At 44.2% G+C, this 17,125-nt stretch overlaps 1 protein-coding gene across 1 annotated transcript in view; it reads left to right on the plus strand.

Annotated features, from left to right (window-relative positions):
• Positions 1–2,588: 2,588 nt before the first annotated feature.
• c15h11orf65 (chromosome 15 C11orf65 homolog) overlaps positions 2,589–17,125 on the plus strand; it is a 34,440-nt gene continuing 19,903 nt past the window's right edge. The window contains exons 1-6 of the mRNA XM_036943688.2: positions 2,589–3,857; positions 4,070–4,178; positions 4,256–4,348; positions 4,418–4,471; positions 4,993–5,202; positions 5,384–5,517. Coding sequence (XP_036799583.2) covers positions 3,829–3,857; positions 4,070–4,178; positions 4,256–4,348; positions 4,418–4,471; positions 4,993–5,202; positions 5,384–5,517 — 629 coding nt within the window. The 5' untranslated portion in view covers positions 2,589–3,828. The remainder of the gene's footprint in view (positions 3,858–4,069; positions 4,179–4,255; positions 4,349–4,417; positions 4,472–4,992; positions 5,203–5,383; positions 5,518–17,125) is intronic.

A 17,125-nucleotide genomic window follows, 5' to 3' on the forward strand; every position in this document is an offset into this window, starting at 1 on the left:
TGCTGTGACAGTAGTAGTTTGCTATGACTTTCCCCTTGCATACCACAAGAGCAGGTGTACCAAACCACATTCCAGCTATGAGAATGGACCTAGACTAACAATATCGAACACAAAGCCTCTCCACGTACTTGTTGCTTTAAATAGTGCCTTTAATGAGTGTAGGTGTGTCTATTTAACTGTATTGTACTAAAGAGGGTGTTTTTCCTATGTATTCCAGTTACATCAATGCAGCTGTTTGTCTGTGTGGTTAGGTTAGACAGATGGTAGAATGCAGCTGTTTGTCTGTGTGGTTAGGTTAGACAGATGGTAGAATGCAGCTGTTTGTCTGTGTGGTTAGGTTAGACAGATGGTAGAATGCAGCTGGTCACAGTTCCCTTTGGCCCTTTTCTATTCTGTCCCTTGGGAAAGGACACACATGGCTGCACAGCCAGAGAAATGTGGACAAGCTGTAATGGTTTTGTCATGCATTAGTCATCTTGACTGCAGAACAGACGAGTCAAGACAAACCCTCAAGGTCCATATTGAAAAGGGCTTTGTGTTCAGTGTGTCTGTTCAAAGCCTGTCTGTTTGTGTCTCTTTCTATACTGTTCTGTATAGTAATAATTAATAAGTCATGCAGTGTTATGAAAAGTATAGCTCTCAGGCGTCGTTACGTAAATATTCAGTGGGTGTAGGTGCTATCAACAGTACTCATGTCCTTTCATACATGTGCCTGCTTGTCTTTTTCGTTACACTTCAAATGACTTCTCCCCGCTGCAGTTCAACCTGGCAGCACAACTTTCAAATGGGTGTATTCTAATAGTTATTGCATAATGATGGGTTATTAAAATGGCAATACAAATGGTAATTTATCAAATCTGATATTGTCAGTAATAGGCTTGAACATTTGGGCAGAATTTTGGACTTGAGTGCTGCCATGCTGAGGCCTTCCCTTCGCCCTTCTCCATTCCCTTCTCCCTTCCCTTCTCCCTTCTCCCTTCCCTTCTCCCTTCTCCCTTCCCCCTTCTCCCTTCCCTTCTCCCTTCTCCCTTCCCTTCTCCCTTCCCTTCTCCCTTCTCCCTTCTCCCTTCTCTTCTCCCTTCCCTTCTCCCTTCTCCCTTCTCCCTTCCCTTCTCCCTTCTCCCTTCCCTTCTCCCTTCTCCCTTCCCTTCTCCCTTCCCTTCTCCCTTCTCCCTTCCCTTCTCCCTTCCCTTCTCCCTTCCCTTCTCCCTTCTCTTCTCCCTTCCCTTCTCCCTTCTCCCTTCTCCCTTCCCTTCTCCCTTCCCTTCTCCCTTCTCCCTTCTCCCTTCCCTTCTCCCTTCCCTTCTCCCTTCTCTTCTCCCTTCCCTTCTCCCTTCTCCCTTCTCCCTTCCCTTCTCCCTTCCCTTCTCCCTTCTCCCTTCCCTTCCCTTCCCTTCTCCCTTCCCTTCTCCCTTCCCTTCTCCCTTCTCCCTTCTCCCTTCCCTTCTCCCTTCCCTTCTCCCTTCTCCCTTCTCTTCTCCCTTCCCTTCTCCCTTCTCCCTTCTCCCTTCCCTTCTCCCTTCTCTTCTCCCTTCCCTTCCCCCTTCTCCCTTCCCTTCTCCCTTCCCTTCTCCCTTCTCCCTTCCCCCTTCTCCCTTCCCTTCTCCCTTCTCCCTTCCCTTCTCCCTTCCCTTCTCCCTTCTCCCTTCCCTTCTCCCTTCTCTTCTCCCTTCCCTTCTCCCTTCTCCCTTCTCCCTTCTCCCTTCCCTTCTCCCTTCTCCCTTCTCCCTTCCCTTCTCCCTTCTCTTCTCCCTTCCCTTCTCTTCTCCCTTCTCCTTTCCCTTCTCCCTTCCCCCTTCTCCCTTCTCCCTTCCCTTCTCCCTTCTCCCTTCCCTTCTCCCTTCTCCCTTCTCCCTTCCCTTCTCCCTTCCCTTCTCCCTTCTCCCTTCTCCCTTCTCCCTTCTCCCTTCCCTTCTCCCTTCCCTTCTCCCTTCTCCCTTCTCCCTTCTCCCTTCCCTTCTCCCTTCTCTTCTCCCTTCCCTTCTCTTCTCCCTTCTCCTTTCCCTTCTCCCTTCCCCCTTCTCCCTTACCTTCTCCCTTCTCCCTTCCCTTCTCCCTTCTCCCTTCCCTTCTCCCTTCTCCCTTCTCCCTTCTCCCTTCCCTTCTCCCTTCCCTTCTCCCTTCTCCCTTCTCCCTTCTCCCTTCTCCCTTCTCTTCTCTTCTCCCTTCCCATCGTCCCCTCTTCTATCCATCTACCTCACACCCTGGCAAGGTTTCTCTCTCTTTCTCTCTCTCTCTCTCCTACTTCTGGGCCAGCCCAGCCTCACATTCAATTTGCGCATATATGTACAAAATGTATTTGCAGCCTGTCTGGGCACACAGGCTGCAAATACATTTTGTACATATATGCGCAAATTGAATGTGAGGCTGGGCTGGCCCAGAAGTAGGTGGGCGTATGCATGGCCACCCCTACACCTGCACCACTGGGTGAGATTGAAGCTGTCCTCAACTGCCTTGTTGCCTTGCATGCACTGCTCTGTGTAAACTAGAGTATACTGACGTACAGTATTTCCCTCTTTTTCTAGAGGGACAGTGTGTAATGTGTGATTAACTAATTTGATTTTGTATTTGTATAGAATCTTCATTCTCCATAGAGACACTGGATGCAGAGTTTCAGTCCCTTGCAATTCCTCACATCCTAAACGTTAAGTAGACAATAACATCCATAGACACAGAGCTGCTGCAACAGCAGAGATCTCATGTGTGTGTGTGGGGGGGCCAGAATTGTTGTCCCAGTCCGCCCATGGGTGACCGTGTAAAGTGATGAGCTTGATGCTCATTTCCAATATATATTAAGGGGTCTTATTCTTATTCGTTTGACAAATAAAATCAATATTTCTCTTTTATCCATTATAATATCATCATTTAGGCTATACCCGCGCTATATCGACTGGCTGTCGCGTAGGCAAACTCGCTATAAAACGCAAATTTTTTTGAGTTGAATACAGTTTAAAATGAAAATAAATCCTTTATTTAACCAGGTAGGCAAGTTGAGAACAAGTTCTCATTTACAACTGCGACCTGGCCAAGTTAAAGCAAAGCAGTTCGACACATACAACAACACAGAGTAACACATGGAGTAAAACAAACATACAGTCAATAAATAATACAGTATAAAAATAAGTATATATACAATGTGAGCAAATGAGGTGAGATAAGTAAAGTAAATGCAATAAAAAGGCCACGGTAAATGCGATGGAAACTCGTGTAACTGCAAAAATGTGTACGTGCACTACATCATCACGCACATACTTTTATTCGAAACTAAATATACCTGATGGAAACACAATTGTGGTAGGAATATAGCATTTTGTTTGTATGCGAATTTTTGCATATTCGCGTGACAAGACGTCGCCAATTGGATGGAAATGTAGCTCGTGACACGCTCTGCATGTTGCTTGGTAACCAAATGGCGTTTGCTCAAACAGCTGAAATCCCGAACATACAAACCCTGCGTTTAGGGCATGTTTTGCAAATATATGTAACGAAAACAAATGATGACATGGATTAACTAACTTGTCATCTATATCTTTCAAAGGTTCAAGCTTTCTGTTTTGAACAGACACATTTAGGGTAAGTTCTGTGCGCAATTGGAATAGGTGGTTGGATCATCATAGTGCGACGAATGTAGACGGTTCCGTTTTCTGACGCAGATGCTGGGCGAGTCACTTGTCTGTCTTGTCTTTTGCCAGTGTGTATTCTACGCGTTCCTGTGTCCTGTTTTGCTACATTGGTTCTCTGTCCATTGTGGCCGTTGCATAACATCAGTTCTTTAATGCACTTTGTATTTACCCATTTCGGTCACAGGCACAGGTCCAGTTCATAAGCATGGAGAAGAACAATTACGCAATAGAAAGGTTAGTAGAAGTTATTCCTAAACTCAACATGAAATGGATACGCCTCCACCACCTAACACCTAAAGTTACCATGCCTCAGTATTTTAGAGCAGGTATAAGATGATATGCCACAACTCAAGCAGTAAAAATGAAGGTTCTTAGTACCAGTCACACCACCCCACTTCAAACACGGATCTCAGCCCACCATAGTTACCCCTTTAATCCCCTCCCAGTGCCCCTTCGTCCCCCCCAGTGGAGGAGATGATGGAGCTGGACGGCAGGCAGCAGAGAGTCTACCACAGGGCTGCCAGGATGATACAGAGGACATGGAGGAGACATGTGGTGGGTGGAACCACAATACAACACACACACACACTAACACGCACAGACAGTGTAACCTCTCTATATCCTATGTGTAGGATACACGCGTGTTCCAGTACTTCAAGAACCTTGTGAGGTTCCGTAACCAGGGAGAACCTCGACTCCTGCTCAAAAATGTCAATCCCAGAGAGGTACAGACACCAGATATACACACACACACACAGACAGACACATTATGAATGTTACTATGGTTGTTGCAGGCAAATATTCTGGATGCTGCTGCAGGAGTCCACATCAGATTCAGACTGGGAGGGGTAAGTTCATTTTGTCAGTGCTAAAATGCACATTATAATCTGGGTGGTTCAAGCCCCGAATGCTGATTGGCTGACAGCTGTGTTATATCAGACCATATGAGAAAGAGAAGGAGAGCCTCACACTCTAGGAGCTCCGATGCAATAATTTAATAACCAATGTTTGGACAGACAAGCTGTCTTCTTCAGACCCCGGTATGACAAAACATGTATTACGGCTCTAATTACGTTGGTAACCAGTTTTCAATAGCAATAAGGCACCTCAGGTTTTGTGGTATATGGCCAATATACCACGGCTAAGGGCTGTATCCAGGCACTCCGCGTTGCATCGTGCATAAGAATAGCCATTAGCCGTGGTATATTAGCCATATACAACACATCCCTGGGCCTTATTGCTTAGATAAACACCCATCACTCGCAATACTAATACCTGAATTTATTTCAAAATCTATCTACGATGATTTATGCAATACAAATAGATGTGTGCATGCTAATGTGAGATTAGTTTTTCTCTCCCCTCACAGACCACCTTTCCACCGAGCATCTACTATAAGATCTACACCCATCGACCCATCGTGGACATGTGTGCCAACAGCCCCAAGGACTACACCCACCCCAGACAGAAGAGGTCCGTCCCCAGGCAGATACACAACGGGAGGACCCAGGTGCAGGACGACCATGCTGGCTGGTACCACCGCGTGGAGAACAACGGCTGGAGACTGCTCTCTGGGAAGGTGGTGCAGCAGTTCTGATTCCATGATATCACACTGTATCAGATGTGGGTTCAGTATGATAGGGTTGGAACCGCCAACAGAGATACTTTGTTTGCCTTCATTGTTTTAGTGCAGTACTCAGCTACTCTGTGAAAGAAGAATCATTTGAGAAGCGCTGTGCACTCTCTCTGTATTGGTTCAGGCTGCTCTGTTAGGTGACATCATCACGTTGGAGACCAATGGCAGGAAGGTGGAGTTTCACAATTCCAAACTGCAGCGTCGTCAGGACGTGGACAGGAGGAAGAAGAGGAGGAAGATTGAATGGTTGAAGCAGATGTGAGTTAGTGTGTGTCCTTACCTGCAACAGTACTACTCACCTGTATTCAACAGCACTACTCACCTGTTCACTCACCTGTATTCAACACTACTACTCACCTGTTCACTCACCTGTATTCAACACTACTACTCACCTGTTCACTCACCTGTATTCAACAGCACTACTCACCTGTTCACTCACCTGTATTCTACAGCACTACTCACCTGTATTCAACACTACTACTCACCTGTATTCAACACTACTACTCACCTGTATTCAACAGCACTACTCACCTGTATTCAACACTACTACTCACCTGTATTCAACACTACTACTCACCTGTATTCAACAGTACTACTCACCTGTATTCAACACTACTACTCACCTGTATTCAACACTACTACTCACCTGTATTCAACACTACTACTCACCTGTATTCAACAGCACTACTCACCTGTATTCAACAGTACTACTCACCTGTATTCAACAGCACTACTCACCTGTATTCAACAGCACTACTCACCTGTATTCAACAGCACTACTCACCTGTATTCAACACTACTACTCACCTGTATTCAACAGCACTACTCACCTGTATTCAACAGTACTACTCACCTGTATTCAACACTACTACTCACCTGTATTCAACACTACTACTCACCTGTATTCAACAGCACTACTCACCTGTATTCAACACTACTACTCACCTGTATTCAACAGTACTACTCACCTGTATTCAACAGCACTACTCACCTGTTCACTCACCTGTATTCTACAGCACTACTCACCTGTTCACTCACCTGTATTCTACAGCACTACTCACCTGTTCACTCACCTGTATTCAACACTACTACTCACCTGTATTCAACAGCACTACTCACCTGTTCACTCACCTGTATTCTACAGCACTACTCACCTGTATTCAACACTACTACTCACCTGTATTCAACAGCACTACTCACCTGTTCACTCACCTGTATTCTACAGCACTACTCACCTGTATTCAACAGCACTACTCACCTGTTCACTCACCTGTATTCTACAGCACTACTCACCTGTTCACTCACCTGTATTCAACACTACTACTCACCTGTATTCAACAGCACTACTCACCTGTTCACTCACCTGTATTCAACAGCACTACTCACCTGTTCACTCACCTGTATTCAACACTACTACTCACCTGTTCACTCACCTGTATTCAACAGCACTACTCACCTGTTCACTCACCTGTATTCTACAGCACTACTCACCTGTTCACTCACCTGTATTCAACAGCACTACTCACCTGTATTCAACAGTACTACTCACCTGTTCACTCACCTGTATTCAACACTACTACTCACCTGTATTCAACAGTACTACTCACCTGTTCACTCACCTGTATTCAACACTACTACTCACCTGTATTCAACAGTACTACTCACCTGTTCACTCACCTGTATTCAACAGTACTACTCACCTGTTCACTCACCTGTATTCAACAGCACTACTCACCTGTATTCAACAGTACTACTCACCTGTATTCAACACTACTACTCACCTGTATTCAACAGTACTACTCACCTGTTCACTCACCTGTATTCAACACTACTACTCACCTGTATTCAACAGTACTACTCACCTGTTCACTCACCTGTATTCAACATCACTACTCACCTGTTCACTCACCTGTATTCAACACTACTACTCACCTGTTCACTCACCTGTATTCAACACTACTACTCACCTGTATTCAACAGTACTACTCACCTGTTCACTCACCTGTATTCAACACTACTACTCACCTGTATTCAACAGCACTACTCACCTGTTCACTCACCTGTATTCAACAGCACTACTCACCTGTTCACTCACCTGTATTCAACAGTACTACTCACCTGTTCACTCACCTGTATTCAACACTACTACTCACCTGTTCACTCACCTGTATTCTACAGCACTACTCACCTGTTCACTCACCTGTATTCAACAGCACTACTCACCTGTTCACTCACCTGTATTCAACAGTACTACTCACCTGTTCACTCACCTGTATTCAACAGTACTACTCACCTGTATTCAACAGTACTACTCACCTGTATTCAACAGCACTACTCACCTGTATTCAACAGTACTACTCACCTGTATTCAACAGTACTACTCACCTGTTCACTCACCTGTATTCAACACTACTACTCACCTGTATTCAACACTACTACTCACCTGTTCACTCACCTGTATTCAACAGTACTACTCACCTGTATTCAACACTACTACTCACCTGTTCACTCACCTGTATTCAACAGCACTACTCACCTGTATTCAACAGTACTACTCACCTGTTCACTCACCTGTATTCAACAGCACTACTCACCTGTTCACTCACCTGTATTCAACAGCACTACTCACCTGTTCACTCACCTGTATTCAACAGTACTACTCACCTGTATTCAACAGCACTACTCACCTGTTCACTCACCTGTATTCAACAGCACTACTCACCTGTTCACTCACCTGTATTCAACAGTACTACTCACCTGTTCACTCACCTGTATTCTACAGCACTACTCACCTGTTCACTCACCTGTATTCAACAGTACTACTCACCTGTTCACTCACCTGTATTCAACAGCACTACTCACCTGTTCACTCACCTGTATTCAACAGTACTACTCACCTGTTCACTCACCTGTATTCAACAGCACTACTCACCTGTATTCTACAGTAATACTCACCTGTTCACTCACCTGTATTCAACACTACTACTCACCTGTATTCAACAGTAATACTCACCTGTTCACTCACCTGTATTCAACACTACTACTCACCTGTTCACTCACCTGTATTCAACACTACTACTCACCTGTATTCAACAGCACTACTCACCTGTTCACTCACCTGTATTCAACACTACTACTCACCTGTTCACTCACCTGTATTCAACACTACTACTCACCTGTATTCTACAGCACTACTCACCTGTTCACTCACCTGTATTCAACAGCACTACTCACCTGTTCACTCACCTGTATTCAACAGTACTACTCACCTGTTCACTCACCTGTATTCAACAGCACTACTCACCTGTTCACTCACCTGTATTCAACAGTACTACTCACCTGTTCACTCACCTGTATTCTACAGCACTACTCACCTGTATTCAACAGCACTACTCACCTGTATTCAACAGCACTACTCACCTGTTCACTCACCTGTATTCAACACTACTACTCACCTGTTCACTCACCTGTATTCAACACTACTACTCACCTGTTCACTCACCTGTATTCAACACTACTACTCACCTGTATTCAACAGCACTACTCACCTGTTCACTCACCTGTATTCTACAGCACTACTCACCTGTTCACTCACCTGTATTCAACACTACTACTCACCTGTATTCAACAGCACTACTCACCTGTTCACTCACCTGTATTCTACAGCACTACTCACCTGTTCACTCACCTGTATTCAACAGCACTACTCACCTGTTCACTCACCTGTATTCTACAGCACTACTCACCTGTTCACTCACCTGTATTCAACAGCACTACTCACCTGTATTCAACAGTACTACTCACCTGTATTCAACAGTACTACTCACCTGTATTCAACAGTACTACTCACCTGTTCACTCACCTGTATTCAACACTACTACTCACCTGTTCACTCACCTGTATTCAACAGCACTACTCACCTGTATTCAACAGTACTACTCACCTGTTCACTCACCTGTATTCAACACTACTACTCACCTGTTCACTCACCTGTATTCAACAGCACTACTCACCTGTATTCAACACTACTACTCACCTGTTCACTCACCTGTATTCAACACTACTACTCACCTGTTCACTCACCTGTATTCAACACTACTACTCACCTGTTCACTCACCTGTATTCAACAGCACTACTCACCTGTATTCAACAGCACTACTCACCTGTTCACTCACCTGTATTCAACAGCACTACTCACCTGTTCACTCACCTGTATTCAACACTACTACTCACCTGTTCACTCACCTGTATTCAACACTACTACTCACCTGTTCACTCACCTGTATTCAACAGCACTACTCACCTGTATTCAACAGTACTACTCACCTGTTCACTCACCTGTATTCAACACTACTACTCACCTGTTCACTCACCTGTATTCAACAGCACTACTCACCTGTATTCAACAGTACTACTCACCTGTTCACTCACCTGTATTCAACACTACTACTCACCTGTTCACTCACCTGTATTCAACAGTACTACTCACCTGTATTCAACAGTACTACTCACCTGTATTCAACAGTACTACTCACCTGTATTCAACAGTACTACTCACCTGTTCACTCACCTGTATTCAACACTACTACTCACCTGTTCACTCACCTGTATTCAACAGTACTACTCACCTGTATTCAACAGTACTACTCACCTGTATTCAACAGTACTACTCACCTGTATTCAACAGTACTACTCACCTGTTCACTCACCTGTATTCAACAGTACTACTCACCTGTTCACTCACCTGTATTCAACAGCACTACTCACCTGTTCACTCACCTGTATTCAACAGTACTACTCACCTGTTCACTCACCTGTATTCAACACTACTACTCACCTGTTCACTCACCTGTATTCAACACTACTACTCACCTGTTCACTCACCTGTATTCAACAGCACTACTCACCTGTATTCAACAGTACTACTCACCTGTTCACTCACCTGTATTCAACAGCACTACTCACCTGTTCACTCACCTGTATTCAACAGCACTACTCACCTGTTCACTCACCTGTATTCAACAGTACTACTCACCTGTATTCAACAGCACTACTCACCTGTTCACTCACCTGTATTCAACAGCACTACTCACCTGTTCACTCACCTGTATTCAACACTACTACTCACCTGTTCACTCACCTGTATTCAACAGCACTACTCACCTGTTCACTCACCTGTATTCAACACTACTACTCACCTGTTCACTCACCTGTATTCAACAGCACTACTCACCTGTTCACTCACCTGTATTCAACAGTACTACTCACCTGTATTCAACAGCACTACTCACCTGTTCACTCACCTGTATTCAACAGTACTACTCACCTGTATTCAACAGCACTACTCACCTGTTCACTCACCTGTATTCAACACTACTACTCACCTGTATTCAACAGCACTACTCACCTGTTCACTCACCTGTATTCAACAGTACTACTCACCTGTTCACTCACCTGTATTCAACAGCACTACTCACCTGTTCACTCACCTGTATTCAACAGCACTACTCACCTGTATTCAACAGTACTACTCACCTGTTCACTCACCTGTATTCAACAGTACTACTCACCTGTTCACTCACCTGTATTCAACAGTACTACTCACCTGTTCACTCACCTGTATTCAACACTACTACTCACCTGTATTCAACAGTACTACTCACCTGTATTCAACAGTACTACTCACCTGTTCACTCACCTGTATTCAACAGTACTACTCACCTGTTCACTCACCTGTATTCTACAGCACTACTCACCTGTTCACTCACCTGTATTCAACACTACTACTCACCTGTTCACTCACCTGTATTCAACAGCACTACTCACCTGTATTCTACAGCACTACTCACCTGTTCACTCACCTGTATTCAACAGCACTACTCACCTGTTCACTCACCTGTATTCAACAGCACTACTCACCTGTTCACTCACCTGTATTCAACAGCACTACTCACCTGTTCACTCACCTGTATTCAACACTACTACTCACCTGTATTCAACAGCACTACTCACCTGTTCACTCACCTGTATTCAACAGTACTACTCACCTGTTCACTCACCTGTATTCAACAGCACTACTCACCTGTTCACTCACCTGTATTCAACAGCACTACTCACCTGTTCACTCACCTGTATTCAACAGCACTACTCACCTGTATTCAACAGAACTACTCACCTGTTCACTCACCTGTATTCAACAGCACTACTCACCTGTTCACTCACCTGTATTCAACACTACTACTCACCTGTATTCAACAGTACTACTCACCTGTTCACTCACCTGTATTCAACACTACTACTCACCTGTATTCAACATCACTACTCACCTGTTCACTCACCTGTATTCAACAGCACTACTCACCTGTATTCAACACTACTACTCACCTGTATTCAACACTACTACTCACCTGTTCACTCACCTGTATTCAACACTACTACTCACCTGTATTCAACATCACTACTCACCTGTTCACTCACCTGTATTCAACAGCACTACTCACCTGTTCACTCACCTGTATTCAACACTACTACTCACCTGTATTCAACAGCACTACTCACCTGTTCACTCACCTGTATTCAACATCACTACTCACCTGTTCACTCACCTGTATTCAACAGCACTACTCACCTGTATTCAACAGTACTACTCACCTGTTCACTCACCTGTATTCAACACTACTACTCACCTGTATTCAACAGTACTACTCACCTGTTCACTCACCTGTATTCAACAGTACTACTCACCTGTTCACTCACCTGTATTCAACAGTACTACTCACCTGTTCACTCACCTGTATTCAACAGTACTACTCACCTGTTCACTCACCTGTATTCAACAGTACTACTCACCTGTTCACTCACCTGTATTCAACAGTACTACTCACCTGTATTCAACAGTACTACTCACCTGTTCACTCACCTGTATTCAACAGCACTACTCACCTGTATTCAACAGTACTACTCACCTGTTCACTCACCTGTATTCAACAGCACTACTCACCTGTTCACTCACCTGTATTCAACAGCACTACTCACCTGTTCACTCACCTGTATTCAACAGTACTACTCACCTGTATTCAACAGCACTACTCACCTGTTCACTCACCTGTATTCAACAGCACTACTCACCTGTTCACTCACCTGTATTCAACAGTACTACTCACCTGTTCACTCACCTGTATTCTACAGCACTACTCACCTGTTCACTCACCTGTATTCAACACTACTACTCACCTGTTCACTCACCTGTATTCAACAGCACTACTCACCTGTTCACTCACCTGTATTCAACAGTACTACTCACCTGTTCACTCACCTGTATTCAACAGCACTACTCACCTGTTCACTCACCTGTATTCAACAGTACTACTCACCTGTTCACTCACCTGTATTCTACAGCACTACTCACCTGTTCACTCACCTGTATTCAACACTACTACTCACCTGTTCACTCACCTGTATTCAACAGTACTACTCACCTGTTCACTCACCTGTATTCAACAGCACTACTCACCTGTTCACTCACCTGTATTCAACACTACTACTCACCTGTATTCAACAGCACTACTCACCTGTTCACTCACCTGTATTCAACAGACCTACTCACCTGTTCACTCACCTGTATTCAACAGCACTACTCACCTGTTCACTCACCTGTATTCAACAGCACTACTCACCTGTTCACTCACCTGTATTCAACAGCACTACTCACCTGTTCACTCACCTGTATTCAACAGCACTACTCACCTGTTCACTCACCTGTATTCAACACTACTACTCACCTGTATTCAACAGTACTACTCACCTGTTCACTCACCTGTATTCAACAGTACTACTCACCTGTATTCAACAGAACTACTCACCTGTATTCAACAGAACTACTCACCTGTTCACTCACCTGTATTCAACACTACTACTCACCTGTTCACTCACCTGTATTCAACAGAACTACTCACCTGTTCACTCACCTGTATTCAACAGAACTACTCACCTGTTCACTCACCTGTATTCAACAGAACTACTCACCTGTTCACTCACCTGTATTCAACACTACTACTCACCTGTATTCAACATCACTACTCACCTGTTCACTCACCTGTATTCAACAGCACTACTCACCTGTATTCAACAGTACTACTCACCTGTTCACTCACCTGTATTCAACACTACTACTCACCTGTATTCAACAGTACTACTCACCTGTTCACTCACCTGTATTCAACAGTACTACTCACCTGTTCACTCACCTGTATTCAACAGTACTACTCACCTGTTCACTCACCTGTATTCAACAGTACTACTCACCTGTTCACTCACCTGTATTCAACAGTACTACTCACCTGTATTCAACAGTACTACTCACCTGTTCACTCACCTGTATTCAACAGCACTACTCACCTGTTCACTCACCTGTATTCAACAGCACTACTCACCTGTTCACTCACCTGTATTCAACACTACTACTCACCTGTTCACTCACCTGTATTCTACAGCACTACTCACCTGTATTCAACACTACTACTCACCTGTATTCAACATCACTACTCACCTGTTCACTCACCTGTATTCAACAGCACTACTCACCTGTATTCAACAGTACTACTCACCTGTTCACTCACCTGTATTCAACAGTACTACTCACCTGTTCACTCACCTGTATTCAACACTACTACTCACCTGTATTCAACAGTACTACTCACCTGTTCACTCACCTGTATTCAACAGTACTACTCACCTGTTCACTCACCTGTATTCAACAGTACTACTCACCTGTTCACTCACCTGTATTCAACAGCACTACTCACCTGTATTCAACAGTACTACTCACCTGTTCACTCACCTGTATTCAACAGTACTACTCACCTGTTCACTCACCTGTATTCAACAGCACTACTCACCTGTTCACTCACCTGTATTCAACAGTACTACTCACCTGTATTCAACAGCAGTACTCACCTGTATTCAACAGCACTACTCACCTGTATTCAACAGCACTACTCACCTGTATTCAACAGCACTACTCACCTGTATTCAACAGCACTACTCACCTGTATTCTACAGCACTACTCACCTGTTCACTCACCTGTATTCAACAGTACTACTCACCTGTATTCAACAGTACTACTCACCTGTATTCAACAGCACTACTCACCTGTATTCAACAGTACTACTCACCTGTTCACTCACCTGTATTCAACAGTACTACTCACCTGTTCACTCACCTGTATTCAACAGCACTACTCACCTGTTCACTCACCTGTATTCAACAGCACTACTCACCTGTTCACTCACCTGTATTCAACAGCACTACTCACCTGTTCACTCACCTGTATTCAACACTACTACTCACCTGTATTCAACAGTACTACTCACCTGTATTCAACAGCACTACTCACCTGTATTCAACAGTACTACTCACCTGTATTCAACAGTACTACTCACCTGTATTCAACAGCACTACTCACCTGTTCACTCACCTGTATTCAACAGTACTACTCACCTGTATTCAACAGTACTACTCACCTGTTCACTCACCTGTATTCAACAGTACTACTCACCTGTATTCAACACTACTACTCACCTGTATTCAACAGTACTACTCACCTGTTCACTCACCTGTATTCAACAGTACTACTCACCTGTTCACTCACCTGTATTCAACAGTACTACTCACCTGTTCACTCACCTGTATTCAACAGTACTACTCACCTGTATTCAACACTACTACTCACCTGTATTCAACAGTACTACTCACCTGTATTCAACAGTACTACTCACCTGTATTCAACAGTACTACTCACCTGTTCACTCACCTGTATTCAACAGCACTACTCACCTGTTCACTCACCTGTATTCAACAGTACTACTCACCTGTTCACTCACCTGTATTCAACAGCACTACTCACCTGTTCACTCACCTGTATTCAACAGCACTACTCACCTGTTCACTCACCTGTATTCAACACTACTACTCACCTGTATTCAACAGTACTACTCACCTGTTCACTCACCTGTATTCAACAGTACTACTCACCTGTATTCAACACTACTACTCACCTGTATTCAACAGTACTACTCACCTGTTCACTCACCTGTATTCAACAGCACTACTCACCTGTTCACTCACCTGTATTCAACAGCACTACTCACCTGTTCACTCACCTGTATTCAACAGTACTACTCACCTGTATTCAACAGTACTACTCACCTGTATTCAACAGTACTACTCACCTGTTCACTCACCTGTATTCAACAGCACTACTCACCTGTTCACTCACCTGTATTCAACAGCACTACTCACCTGTTCACTCACCTGTATTCAACACTACTACTCACCTGTATTCAACAGCACTACTCACCTGTTCACTCACCTGTATTCAACAGTACTACTCACCTGTTCACTCACCTGTATTCAACAGCACTACTCACCTGTTCACTCACCTGTATTCAACAGCACTACTCACCTGTTCACTCACCTGTATTCAACAGCACTACTCACCTGTATTCAACAGAACTACTCACCTGTTCACTCACCTGTATTCAACAGCACTACTCACCTGTTCACTCACCTGTATTCAACACTACTACTCACCTGTATTCAACAGTACTACTCACCTGTTCACTCACCTGTATTCAACACTACTACTCACCTGTATTCAACATCACTACTCACCTGTTCACTCACCTGTATTCAACAGCACTACTCACCTGTATTCAACACTACTACTCACCTGTATTCAACACTACTACTCACCTGTTCACTCACCTGTATTCAACACTACTACTCACCTGTATTCAACATCACTACTCACCTGTTCACTCACCTGTATTCAACAGCACTACTCACCTGTTCACTCACCTGTATTCAACACTACTACTCACCTGTATTCAACAGCACTACTCACCTGTTCACTCACCTGTATTCAACATCACTACTCACCTGTTCACTCACCTGTATTCAACAGCACTACTCACCTGTATTCAACAGTACTACTCACCTGTTCACTCACCTGTATTCAACACTACTACTCACCTGTATTCAACAGTACTACTCACCTGTTCACTCACCTGTATTCAACAGTACTACTCACCTGTTCACTCACCTGTATTCAACAGTACTACTCACCTGTTCACTCACCTGTATTCAACAGTACTACTCACCTGTTCACTCACCTGTATTCAACAGTACTACTCACCTGTTCACTCACCTGTATTCAACAGTACTACTCACCTGTATTCAACAGTACTACTCACCTGTTCACTCACCTGTATTCAACAGCACTACTCACCTGTATTCAACAGTACTACTCACCTGTTCACTCACCTGTATTCAACAGCACTACTCACCTGTTCACTCACCTGTATTCAACAGCACTACTCACCTGTTCACTCACCTGTATTCAACAGTACTACTCACCTGTATTCAACAGCACTACTCACCTGTTCACTCACCTGTATTCAACAGCACTACTCACCTGTTCACTCACCTGTATTCAACAGTACTACTCACCTGTTCACTCACCTGTATTCTACAGCACTACTCACCTGTTCACTCACCTGTATTCAACACTACTACTCACCTGTTCACTCACCTGTATTCAACAGCACTACTCACCTGTTCACTCACCTGTATTCAACAGTACTACTCACCTGTTCACTCACCTGTATTCAACAGCACTACTCACCTGTTCACTCACCTGTATTCAACAGTACTACTCACCTGTTCACTCACCTGTATTCTACAGCACTACTCACCTGTTCACTCACCTGTATTCAACACTACTACTCACCTGTTCACTCACCTGTATTCAACAGTACTACTCACCTGTTCACTCACCTGTATTCAACAGCACTACTCACCTGTTC

Source organism: Oncorhynchus mykiss, chromosome 15 (genome assembly GCF_057628025.1).
Source record: "Oncorhynchus mykiss isolate SJ-2025 chromosome 15, ASM5762802v1, whole genome shotgun sequence".
Lineage (NCBI taxonomy): Eukaryota > Metazoa > Chordata > Actinopteri > Salmoniformes > Salmonidae > Oncorhynchus > Oncorhynchus mykiss.